General features: G+C 38.1%; 1 protein-coding gene across 1 annotated transcript; it reads left to right on the top strand.

Annotated features, from left to right (window-relative positions):
* Positions 1-10272: 10272 nt before the first annotated feature.
* LOC127137688 (uncharacterized) lies at positions 10273-11184 on the top strand. The gene has a single exon (XM_051064123.1). It carries the CDS (start codon positions 10273-10275, stop codon positions 11182-11184), a length of 912 nt encoding a protein of 303 aa, XP_050920080.1.
* The last annotated feature ends 2424 nt before the right edge of the window (positions 11185-13608 follow it).

Genomic DNA, 13608 nt, shown 5'->3' with positions numbered 1-13608 from the left:
GCAAGTTATGATCAAATCATTTTCAGAAATTCTTGAACTTCAAAAGGCCATATCTCTCAAACCATTTGGCCAATTTGGGTGGGTTTTTTTCCTACAAGTCACATTTGATCCCCTCTTTCCAAAAATGTAACTTTCATTCACCAAAACATCACCATGCAAAATGGCATTTTTGAACTTGCCTTAATTAATTTCAAGTGAGTTGAATTTTGACTTTTCAAAATAATCATCTTTTAACCATTTGGCCAATTGAAATAGTTCAGAAATGTGGTTTTGGTCATGTTACAAAGTCAAATTCGTGCAGTACACATAGCCCATGCTAACTTGCTTGAAAATTGGAAGAAAGTACACTTCTCACCCACTATACTCCACATTTTCATGAACCATGTTGAGCACTCCACAAGCAACCACAAAACAGCAGATTTTTGCATCATTTTCTGTCAATTGAAACCTCAGTTTGCAGCCTAAAAACACAAAAAAACTCACTCTCTAAAAAATCTCATTTTCTGAACTGTTGAGCTTTCCTCCAAAAAACTCCAAAAGCATTCGAGCCCTGGTCCTTGCATCATCATATATCAGCATTCAGGAAGCAGTTTAGGAGCATTATTCTTGACTGTAGGCCAAGGAACCACAACTGCATTAACAGCCACCCTTCCATGGCAGAACTCGAGTGAATCAAAACCAAGCATCCTTGAGATTGAAACCTTCCACCATTCACTTATTGGAGCTTGGACCTTCACCTGTTTCAGCCATTGGAGACCAAACAACATCAGAATCACAACTGTCCATTAACTTTGGTAAAATTTCGACCTCTTTGTTTTTTGAAATAGATGCATGCTTTAGATAGGTCTCTTGATGCTGAGTTCATTGATGGTTTTGGTTTTGAAAATGATTAAGTTTACTGAAAGATGTGTTGGTTTGAAGTTTGGTGATGAAACTTGTTTGTGCTCGATTCTTGAGTTGTGTGATGTTTTAATGAAAAGTGACGATGGATTCTTGCTTGCCATGCCATGATGAACATCTGTGTATATTTAATTTTGGTTTCTGGAAATTTTTTGAGAAAACACGAATTGGGGATGATGAACATTGCATCTGTTGCCCAGAAAACCCTAACCTCATGAAGCCATGCCCAGATTTTGTGTTTTGCACGCTGCATGTTACTGTTCCCCGTGCCAGCCAATAGGAACATTTCCCTGGCTGCCCCAAAACGACGCCGTACCATTTAATGAAATCCAAAATTACAAGATTGCCATCCGGTCCATTAATAATTCAAAACAATTCATTTTAATTTCACATATTATTTCACTTTGATCATCCATTTTACAAAATTCATAACTTGTTCATTTTAATTCCAAATTCAGTGGGAATTTTTGCATCATGTCCATCTTGATCTCTAGTTTTTGTCATATATTTTCCAGAATTTTTGCATGGTCGAATTTTAAATGGTGCTAGGGTTTGTGACATGTGACCAATTTTTGTACACTTTGCCAAAACATTTGTGAAATGGTGATACTTTATCCAATGGCTCCCAAATTTTTTGTGCTTAAACTAGACACACTCATGGTGATTTTGGTGTAGAGTTTGTGAATTTATCATTGCTGGTTTGTGAGTTATGATTTTTTGAATTAGGGTGTGACAATTTGTGTCACACCATTGATGTCCAACTTCATGATTTTTGATACCATGCTTCTTGACCTCCAATTGATCTGATTTTTTGCATGAACCTACTCTTGTATGTCTAGTTTACATGTGAATTTTCTCGGAATTATTTGTGGCATTTCCTAATTGTTTGAGATTTTCTCCCCTGCCTAGTCAAATGTTGACTTTTTGTGAGACATGTTCCCATTTCATTTGTGAAATTCTCATACTTTATTAGATGGACATGAAATTTTACATGAGATAACTAGACATCCTCATCTTTGCCATGGTTTTAGTCCCATTCATTTATCATACACCATCTCTGATTTATGATTTTTCTAAGTTGATGCATGTTTGGTTGACTTCTTTGAGCATGTTCAAAATTGTTTTGACTTTCTGATTTTCATTGACTGCCTTCCACTTGTCCAAATGAGCTGAAATTTGACATGCTTACCATGCTGTGGGTTGTGATTGATCATGATTTATTTGGTGATTTTTAGAAATGTTTAAGATTGCTTTTGAGTTAAGTCTTGCTGTCGACTTCTATGAGCTCCTGTTTGCCATGTCTTGACCTAATTTGTTCATGAAATGATGATGATGATTGATATGAAGGTGAAACCAATTGGGTTTGTTTCTTGATTGTTTGAACATGATTTTGGACACTTGTCATTTGCTGTTTTGACTTTCTCATTCTCTTTTGACCCTAGGCTTGTCCTAGTGGTCCTATTGCTCATGTTTGAGTTCACTGTTTCAGGTTAAGCCACAAATGACCAATGAGACCAGTTCTTTTTTGATTGAGCTTGCTTGAATATCATTGTCTAACTTGTTTGTTTTGTAGGTGGCTTGGCTCACATGCCTTAAACCTTGTGCCTTGCACATTCACTTGCTTGTGTTGACTGGTTGATATCTGTTTCATCTTGATTTAACTTTGACTTGCATACTAACTGTGCTTGACTGATTTCAGGTACTTTAGTTGCTTTTAGTTCCTTGTGAACTTTGCTTTGCTTTGCTTGATAAGCAATTTGCATTGAGGTATACTCTCTATCTTCATGTAGTCTGGAAGACCTGGCCTGTTACTTGGCCAGGCAACTGTCTGAAGTCCTCCTTAAGAGGCAATGTTTGTGACTGTTTACTTTTGTCCTTGTACAGAGTCAAAGACCTCCTAAGTGAAGAGGCAATTGGCAGAACCAAGGGATAAGCAACCTATCCCCTGCTATTCAGTGTGTCTTCTGTTTTGCTCACACCACTGTGTTGATGCATTACAGATAAAAACCCAAGATCTTGTGCAATTGTACAGTTGAGTCAGTATCAAATGTGTAGAAGGGTTCCCACCTTCTGAACCCACACATTCTTGTCTTAAGCTCTCCCAGGCCAGGGATAAGAGCTGTGAAGTCTTATCTTCACTCACCTTTCATCTGCTTCACCTTAGCCCCTCAATGGCAAGGTTAAGAGCACATTCACCCAGTTCCAGAGGTTTGACTGTTGAGGTTGATATGACCCCTCGACTAAAACCTAACCCTTGTTTGAGCCACTTGCTTGTGTATAGGGTGTGCTATCTGTGCTTGTATGTCTGTTTGACTTGCTTCCTGTGCAAGTTAGGGTTAGTTTAGACTTGCTTCCTGTGCAAGTTAGGTTTTGCTTGGCTTGCTTCCTGTGCAAGTTAAGTGTGTGTGTGGCTTGCTTCCTGTGCAAGTCATGATTAGGATAGGCTGGCTCCCTGTGCCAGTTAGCTAGAAACCTTAACTTAGGGTTGATTTTGCATGATAACATCTAGGCTCGAGTCGTAGTCTCCCTAGTTGTGTCTCCCTCTGTTATCTGGTTAGGCTAGATCCTTGTCCCTGCATAGGGGAACTACGTCGCCCTGATCCTCATACCAGATGAGGTACGTAGGCAGGAGATGAGCAGATCTCTCCGGGCGCCTGTGTCTTTGTTTTGCCTTGTTGTGTGCTTGGAAGCTGATGTAAGTCCATCGAGTGGCATTTGGGTTCCAGTGTGCGTGTGTTTGGTTCGGATGCTGATGTAAGCCCAGTGATTGGCATTCAGGCTCCACGTTTGCCTTTGCCTAGTTTTGTTCGTGTGCGTGTTAGCCGAGCTACGAATGCTCTGATTCTTCTCTCGTCCGAGAAGATACGTATGCATAGGATGCGATATCCTAGCGAGCATGTGTCGTTTCCCCAGTCCGAACTACTTCGACTCTGATGTCTATGCCTGATAGACTAAGTAGGCCCAGGATGCGACATCCTGCCGAGTCAGTTTCAGTCAGTTTCTTTTGTCTCTTTCAGCCAATGTGTGTGAGTCTGAGCAGTGTTTTAGCAACCAATTTCCTTCCTTCTGTGCGTGGATCCCGTAGAGTACTACGGATGCGTAGGGGTGCTAATACCTTCCCTTCGCATAACCGACTCCCGAACCCATTCTCTTTGGTCGCGAGACCATATTCTTTCCAGGTTTACTCTGAGCGTTTCCTTTCCCTCTTTTGGGATAAATAACGCACGGTGGCGGCTCTGTTGTTCTTGTTTTCCCGCCGGTTTTTCGCGTGATGCGACACCATGTTCCATCCAAAACGGTTGAGAAGACGCCATATGAGATATGGAGTGGTAACATACCACTTATGCCTTTCATGAAGATTTGGGGTTACGAAGTTTATGTGAAATGAAAATTTTAAACTAAGCTTGAGCCTAGATCTGAAAAATGCTTATTTGCGGGATATCCTAAAGAAACAAGTGGATACCTGAAGCTAGTGGAAATATACCCGAACGTATCGCACGCTCGAACATACAATAGAGTCGCCATCGAACTTTATTTATTCCCGAAGGAAAGGGAAAACATTGATAAAACCCGAGGGAAAGAGATATGTTAGGTAAGGAAGTCAGTTATGCAAGGGGAAGGTGTCATACCCCAATTTTGTTCGGGTAAGGAAAAATCTTCAACCAACATTCACTACCCAATGTTATAAGACATGTATTTTATCTTAAGACACAAGCGTTATTTTAGGGTTTCTCAGCCCTTGGTGACATCAAGTCTTCAATGACATTTTCATTTGTTGAGATCCTTAAGAAGGCATCTGCTGCATTTGTCTCTTACTGCTATTACTAAAGCATGGGATGATATGTGCATTTTTTTTTGGATTTACAAGGCCCATTTTGGTTTATCCATGAGAACTCTTGGTCTTAAAAAAAGGTTCATTCACATAAACATGTCCATAATTAATATTGCAAAGTGTGGTTCAAATCTTTTTACGTCACTGATCCAAAAGTCCATTTGATTATCAGTAAGTATTAAGAGACATGATTATTTTTATGATCACTTGTCATTAAGCCCATTTGCACATTTCAAATATATATGCCAAACCTCTAAACCATTCATAAAAAACCTTAAACTAAACTTGCATCTTTTCTAAGTATGAGTATGTTTGGTTTAGATCAAGATACCACATGTATGAGTATTTGATTGGTTTTTAGGATCAAACTTTGAAATTGCAATATTTTTGTGGCATGTCTTATTTTAGGCCTTTTTGTCACATTTTATTTTGGCTAATATTGATGTACTAAAGTTGACGAAGTTGAAAATCCATTAAACTGCATTTTGGCCAAATCCATTTTCAATTTGAGATATAGTTTAAGCTTTCTTTTGATTAACACAACTAAAATGTTAAGGCAAGGCTTAAAATGTTAAAAGTGATTAATTGCATAATTAGATGCATAGTCCAAAATTCCAAATAGTCCAAGAAATTCATAATAATCCAGAGTTACATAATTAAGTCCAAATTCCAAATAATCCAAAGTATCTACATAAATGCCAAAAAGAGCTTAAATTAAAATTACGCAAATCTTACAAATAATCCAAATGTTACACGAATAATCCAAATTCACATAAAAATCAAAAGGTGCACATGTTAATTCACACGTTACAAATAACCAGGACTTAATCCAAATATCCAAAAGTTTCTGTTACATCAAAGAAGTTTGAAAAAGTTGGAAATATCCAAAAGTTTCTGTTACACCAAATGAATCTAAAGAAAATTGAAACAAGTTGTAAATCCAACAGTTTGAAGCAGCAAGCTTCAAAGACCTTGCCAAAGAGGCTCTTCTTGTAGCGCCTCCAATTCCAAAAGCAAGTGCCCCCCTTTTCTAATCAACATCACTTCACCTGTAAAACCAACTCAAGGGTTAAAACAACTTATCAAATAAGCACTTAAAAAACTAGAAAATAAATGATAGAATAAACAGATTAATTGTTTACATGATGAATCAAGGTGAACGCTCAAAAACACATTTCATTATCCAAATCAAACAACCTTAAATCCATAGAATAATCATTCCATAATTTCTGGAAAAGAGATAATCCAACAAGTTATCTCAAAACCAAATTCACAGTATATATAACAACAACCAAAATTAACAGTGAGGACGTTCTGGAAAATCCAAGAAGAAATTATCAAATTTTTTAACATCAAAATAACAAAATACACGTCTGTTTGAGAATCAAAGAAGAAATCAATAAAAATATTTTTGCAGTAATCACACAACACCCAAAAGAAAGAAAACAAAAAAAGAGCATCAGAAACAAAGAAAGAAGAAGACGAAGTTACTCATCTGAAGCACGGTAGGGACGTCGCCGGCGTTGACTTCATCCAAGTAAATCTTCCATTTTTCGATCAAATCTTTGCATCATTATTTTCGCCTCTACGTACTGAGTAAAACCCCTCTTTTAATTTCTTCAAAACGCGTATGTAGAAGTTTGAATCTCGAATTTCAAGGTTAGGGTTTTGACAGATAAGGTTTGTGTTTAGGATAAGAACGAGTTAGGGGTTCGTTTGGCCGTGTGAGAGAGAGAGAGTTTAGGGTTAGGTTTAGTTTTGTGTTTCGAAGGAGGGCCTCGATCCGGCCATTTAAGACGGATTCTTAAGAAACCAAGGTCGGATTTGGATAGAGGAGCGAAAAACAAGTAGATTTTGTGTTTGGATTTTTTGGATTAGGGTTGGAAGTCGCCAGAGAAGAGGGTGGCGCCGCCGCGGTTGGCCGGCCGCCACCGTCTTCTCCAGCAGGTTTGGCCGTGAGAAGAGCGACGGAGAGGAAGAGGGAAGTTGCATAGCAACTTTGGTCTGAACAAAGAGAGAGAATGAGAATGAGCAAATGGCTCTCTCTCTCTCACTCTCAAAATTTTGTTTTATATGGTGAAGTGGGTGGCTGCATGGGCGCCACGTGGCCTCCCCAAGAGGCACCACATTTTTGTTGACTTCTGAGTCAACCAGGGGATCCTATGTGGATCCCTCCACCACATGGTGGTGTACCCTCACGCGCCTCCCTTTGATCTATTGACCAGGTCAAGGTATTCTGATCTAAGGGCCCAAACATCTCCATAGGAGGTCATTGTTTGACCAAACCATTCAGGGCTTTGGTGATTTCGTTTTGGGTCAACCCAGGTTGGGCCCAAAGACCATTTTTGCTAACAAACCCCCTTTTTATTATTCAGTAACGCCCAAATTTGAGCTTTCCTCTTGATATAGCCCATTTCACTCATTTTTTTGATTTGTTCTTTTTCTCTTATTATATTTTTCATATATATATATATATATATATATATATATATATATATATATATATATATATATATATATATATATATATATATATATATATATATATATTAAATAGTTTAATTCCTAATGATATTTATTTAATTACTTTATAATATTTAAATATTTTATTTACTTTAATTTCATTTATTTCTATTTATTTTCTATTCTTTCAAAATTATATATAGTGTTATTATTATTATTAACACCTAATGATAATTATTTAATCATTTGTCTATATTATTATTATCTAATTACTTATTATTTAATCAAATAATATATTTAATTAATTAATTATATTATTATTAATATCACTTATAATTTAGATAATTGTTTATTTTTGATGGAGTGTATGTGCATGATTATTTTGTATTTATTTATTTATACCAAGTCTCGAGTGCATATGGATGACATGTTATAATTGTGACAAAATTATGTCGTTTTTACCGATTTGAAATTATTCGAGCCAATTTCAAAAATAAATCACATACTTCTCGATTCAAAGTCGAGCCCATTTTCAAAACACCTTTGTAAGTCGATTACTTGTAAAAGTATCGCCATCAACCTCACATGGCTTACTCTCGGGCCTTCTTACAATGAGACCTATTCGGTTTTAATTAATCGATTAGATGAACTATTCACTAAATAAATTCGATTCATTCACAAAAATACAAATTTAAAACCTCGATCCAACATCGAGTATTCTTTGTTAAGAATTAAAATACCAGGTCACAATTAAATGTTATTTCACTTAGGAATAAAAGAGGAAATGGTTTTGAGTTTTCAATTCCTCTTCTCGATTATTTAAACACGAACTCTTTTACTCGATTAATTGAACAACCGTCATTTCTAATCCACCTAAGCGCAAATAAATCAAATTCTTTTACATTAAGGAATAAAAAGGGAGATGACTTTGAGTCTTCAATTTTTTCTCCTCGACTATTTGAGTACAAGTTCTCTTACTTGTTTAGTCAAATAGTTATCGTTCCTCTACAAACCTCCAAACCCCAATTAAATCAAATATTTTCACAGTAAGCTAAATGAAAAAGGAGTTGACTTTGAGTTTTCAACTTCACTCCTCAATTGGTCGAATACGAGTTTTCTTACTCGGTCAGTCGAACAATTGTCATTTCTCCGCAAACATACGACTTTATCAAATCACTTTCATAACAAATTATACGAAAAGAGAGATGGTCTTGAGCCTTCGATTCCTCTCCTTAAATGCTTGGATATGAGTTGTTTTACTCAGTCATTCAAGTACTTGTCGTTCATTATAAAAATACGTCAACCATATACAACCTTATTTTGAAACAGAAAGCGGTCTAGAGTCTTCTATTCTTTTTCCCGATTATTAGGATACGAGTTGTCTTACTCGATTATCCGAGTATTCGTCATCCACTAAAAACACCTTAACTACTATCAAATCCCTTCTATAATTAAGGATGAAAAAGAAAATGGTCTAGAGTCTTCTATTCCCTTTCCCGACTGTTAGGATACGAGTTGTCTTACTCGACTATCCGAGTAATCATCATCCAACCCAAAAACATCTCAACCAATCAAAACATCTAACATATCAACTCAACTTGTCACCTCCGTGTAACCAAAACTCTTTTAAAAAAGAACACCATTTAATCCTTTCTAATGCGCATAACAAACCAATGCTTAAGCCTTCGCCGAGAGTAGACAAGCCAATGTTTAGCCTTTAGGATGCGATCTAAACAGTTGTTCATTAAAAAACACCAACCAACCGTAGTTCCCCGAACTACGAATGCTCTGATTTCCTTATTTAAGGATACGTAGGCAGGAGATTGTTGTATCTTCGCGAGCACACTAATAAAAAAAACATCCCCTTTCCCTTTCTGAGGTTCTCATCCTTTTCAAATATTTTATAACCCGAAGATAACAAACAAACATAAATTAACACTCGAAACGCAAACTAGAACTAAAAGGTTCCCGTTGAATACAACGGACGTAAGGGATGCTAATACCTTCCCCTTATGTAATCCACTCCCGAACCCGAATATGGTTGCGACGATCATTATTCCATTTCCAAAAGGTTTTATCAGTATTTTCCTATTCCTTCATTGGAATAAATAAAGTTCGGTGGCGACTCTGTTCGAACATAATTTTTTTTTCGCGACCATTGCGAGGGATCGTATTTTTCGAGATGCGACAGATGGCAACTTTGCTGGGGATTACCTCCAAGCAAAAGAGAGTGAAGCCTAATTTAGTTCAATTGATGTATTGTTTGTTAATTTTGTTTATCTGTTTGTTATTTATTCTGTTATTATTATGTTGTCATAATTATTGTATGATGTTTTATTGACTATGTATTATTGGGGTTCTCTGGTTGGTGATACTTTGTGAGATAGTCTCTCCACCCGAGTCTGAGAAAAACCATAAGATTAAGTTGGTGGTTGCATAGTGGGCGCCCACAAGGAGTCTTCCTTGTTGGGAAGATACGAAGACCCCGCCTAGAGAAGATTCTCTTGAAATATTATTTCCCGACGAGTTTTCGTCACGACGATAGTATTCTCAAGTTGGATCAATGACTCTAGGGATCTTTTAACCCATTATATCTGGTGGTTATGTAGTGTCTACCTGAAAAGTCCCAGACTTATTGGGTTAATACAAAAGCTCCAATCAGATGAGATCCCTTGGGCGTATTACTACCTTACAGTGGTATTCCCAACCTCGATCTATGACTCTGAGAACCTTATTAGAACCTTGGATTCGAGAGTTGTGTAGTATGGACCCACTAGGAGTCTTCCTCTTTGGGACCATACGAAGGCCTCACCCAAACGAGACTCTGTTTGGGGATGTTATTTGCAAATGAGTTTTCATCATGACAATAACTTTCCTAAATATTGATTGATGACTTTGGGAACCTTTTAACTTTAGCATACTCCCAAAAGGGTTTTGTTTAGTAACCAGGAATACCCACTCTCACGACCTGTATATTAACCTACATGTGGAACGCATAATATCATTCATAGCATAACATTCATATTATTTTATTTCCAAGGAATCTGAGTATCATGAGTTGCAGGAATTCCAGAAACATGGAATCAAGCAAAAGAAACATATACTCTTTCAAGTTCAAGGATCCCAATCTAAAGAGCTTACGTGACTTGGTCTCTCAGATGCACCTGGTATACAAAATCAACTTTGGGAAGAATTATGGCAATCTGCTCAGCATCCTCAATCAACGAGTAGACTATACAACTTTAATCACTTTGGCCCAATTTTATGACCTAACTTTAAGATGCTTCACATTCCAAGACTTCCAGCTAGCACCAACGTTGGAAGAATTCGAGCGTCTTGTTAGGATTCCTATGAAGAACAAGCCACTATTTGAAGGGATATATGATTTTTTTCCCCTTGAGGTCATTGGTAGTACGCTTCACATGGATGAAAAGGAAGCAAAGGCTAACTTAGAGACCAAAGGGAATACCAAAGGATTTTCACTAAGTTTTCTCTTGGAAAGAGCTCATACCTTATTGAAAGCAGAAAGTTGGGATACTTGTTACTCTGCTATTGCATTGGCCATCTATGGCGTCGTCCTGTTCCCAAATATGGATGGTTTCGTAGACATGGATGCCATTTGTGTTTTCCTTACTAAGAACCCAGTACCCACTTTGTTAGCCGATGTCTACTATTACATAAGTCATAGGTATACTAAGAAGAAGGGATTGATTGCTTGTTGTGCTCCTTTATTATATCAGTGGTTTCTAGAACATCTTCCGAAGACAGGTGCTTGGGTTGAACATACAGATGTTAGTTGGCCTCAGAGATTGGGATCACTCCGATTTGAGGATCTCTCTTGGTACTCCAAAGAATACATCAACGTGGACATCATATTCATTTGTGGAGATTTCCCAAATCTACCGCTTATTGGAACTCAAGGATGTGTGAATGCTAATCCAGTTCTATCACTCAGACAACTTGGCTACCCAATGGAAGGCCCTCCATAAGCAAAGTCTTTGGAAGCTTTATTGTTACTTGACTTTGGGGTTGAGAATCCTAGCTTATTCCAACGAATCAAAGAAGCTTGGAAGAATGTCGATCGAAAAGGGAAAGCTGATTTAGGGAGAGCAAATGGGATTACAAAAGAACCATATTTTCAGTGGGTAAAGGAAAGGGTGGAGATGATTAAAATGCCATTCGTCATTCGAGCACCTGTACCTCTTCCTGAACCTAAGCTCACCCATGTCCCTATTGAAGAAGTGGAGGAACTCAAGACCGCCATGGCCAAGTTAGAAAAAGAGAATGAAGAGTTGCAGATAAAACTCCAACAAACCATCAATGAGAAAAACACCATGAAATGGGAGCTTGAGAGAAAAGAGGCACAACTTCAGGCACATGTGAAGAACTTAACCAAGGAAGAGCATAAGAGTAAAAAGATCAAAGTGGGATTAGAACAAGTTGACCATTGTTTAGATACTCTTAAGGGTCAACTACGACAAGCTCAGAAAGAATGTCAAGACAATGAGCGTTGGTGGCATCTAGCCACGAAGGAAAACAAGACGATAAGGGATACACTTGGGGCTCATATAAAAGAACTCACCAATTTTATTCGTCATGCAAAGGCTGAAGTAGACCAGGAGCGCCGACTCAAGAATATAGCCACTGAAGCTTATAGGGTTTCACCCATGATATGGGAGGAGAAGTGTCGAGAAGTAAGAGATACAAGGGAGTATGTCAGCTATTAGAAGAACCAACTAGAGTCATTACGCCAAGACAACTCCATATGGTTGAAAGAGCGAGACTATGTGATTGAAGATTATGAATCCTTTAAGAAGACCATAGATTTCCTACAAGGAGATAGGGATAAGTTTCGTGCAAAACTCGATGGGCTAGTGGGGTTTTGTAATTGGGCGACTAAAGAATTACCATGGAAGTTAAGAGACGCAATCGAAGAATTGAGGGAAGATAGCACTCCTCCAGCCATAATCAGTTTCATTCTGCTCTGTAAAGGGTTATTGAAGAGATTCAAGAAGGAAGTAGAAGAGCTTCAAGCCAGAAAGCCAGCAGTTTAATTTTCTTATGTCTTATATTTTCTTCCTTTGACAAATGTGTTTTTGAACTATGGCCCTTTTTGGACCCCTATGTTACGTACTTGAATGAATGACGTTTAAAAATTACTCCATTATTGCTATTCTAAGTATTTCTTGTTTCTTCGAACTACTAACAACTAATGAAACTCGAATGATTCCCTGAAAATAAAATATGCATGACATTCGCATTTTCATTATGCATCACGCTTCATAAAAATTCAAAAAAACTTACCCAACCTTTTCACCCTTTATCCAGCCACACTGACTAATCAACACCGATACGAGACACGAAGCAAATACAAGATGACATTAGAGCAAGTTAAGGCTAACCAGATTACCATGAGGACAGACATCAATACGATCCAAGAGAAGATGGATCAGTTGTTGGAGACAATGCTCGCAATTTCTCAAAGAGAGAGGATTGAGGAGGAAGAAGCTAGGGCAAAAAGGAATGATGGCACACCAGGTCTGAACCCCCAAGACGAGGGTTACGTCCCCACCAAGAAGAGATTGGTTCAGATACCTGTAGGAGGCAAAGGAGATGGGGATTATGCAGAACCTTCTGATACGTCTACTCATCATGGATCCGAAATTGGAGATGACCAGTATGATGCTTTCTATATGCCTGATCAACCTAAGCCTAAGATACTTTCAGATCCTGCTGCAGATAGGCTCCGTACCTTGGAAAAGAAGATCAAAGCCATATAAGGGAATAATATCTTTGGTGCCTCTGCCATGAACATGCGTTTGGTATCAAATTTAGTCATCCCGGCTAAATTTAAAACTCCTGATTTCGAGAAATACAAAGGACAGACTTGTCCAAGAAGTCACCTGGTAATGTACTTCAGGAAAATGGCTGCTCATACCGAAAACGACAAACTACTGGTGCACTGTTTCCAAGATAGTCTGAGTGGAGCATCTCTGAGATGGTACATGAGTTTAGAGCAGGGGCGGATTCAAAGCTGGGAGGATTTGGCTGATGCATTTCTCCGTCAGTACAAATATAATTTGGATATGGAACCCGACCGAATGCAGTTGCAAGGGATGGATATGAAATAAAGTGAGTCATTTAAAGAATACGCCTAGAGATGGAGAGAGTTGGTTGCTCAGGTAGAGCCACCATTGTCTAAAAAGGAAATGACCAGAATATTTGTAGACACCTTGAAGGACCTATTCTTTGATCGATTAGTGAGTAGTGCAGCATCTGACTTCACACATCTAGTCACAATTGGAGATTGCATAGAGAAGGGGTTAAGGGATGGAAAGATTCCAGGAGTTGCGGCAGCCCCTAGCGCACCGAAGAAGTATTCTGGAGGCTTCCCGAAGAAAAGGGAAGGTGAA

The sequence above is a fragment of the Lathyrus oleraceus genome, chromosome 4 (assembly GCF_024323335.1).
Source record: "Lathyrus oleraceus cultivar Zhongwan6 chromosome 4, CAAS_Psat_ZW6_1.0, whole genome shotgun sequence".
NCBI lineage: Eukaryota > Viridiplantae > Streptophyta > Magnoliopsida > Fabales > Fabaceae > Lathyrus > Lathyrus oleraceus.
Note: the sequence above shows the minus strand (reverse complement) of the source record. Positions and strands in the feature narration are given on the sequence as shown.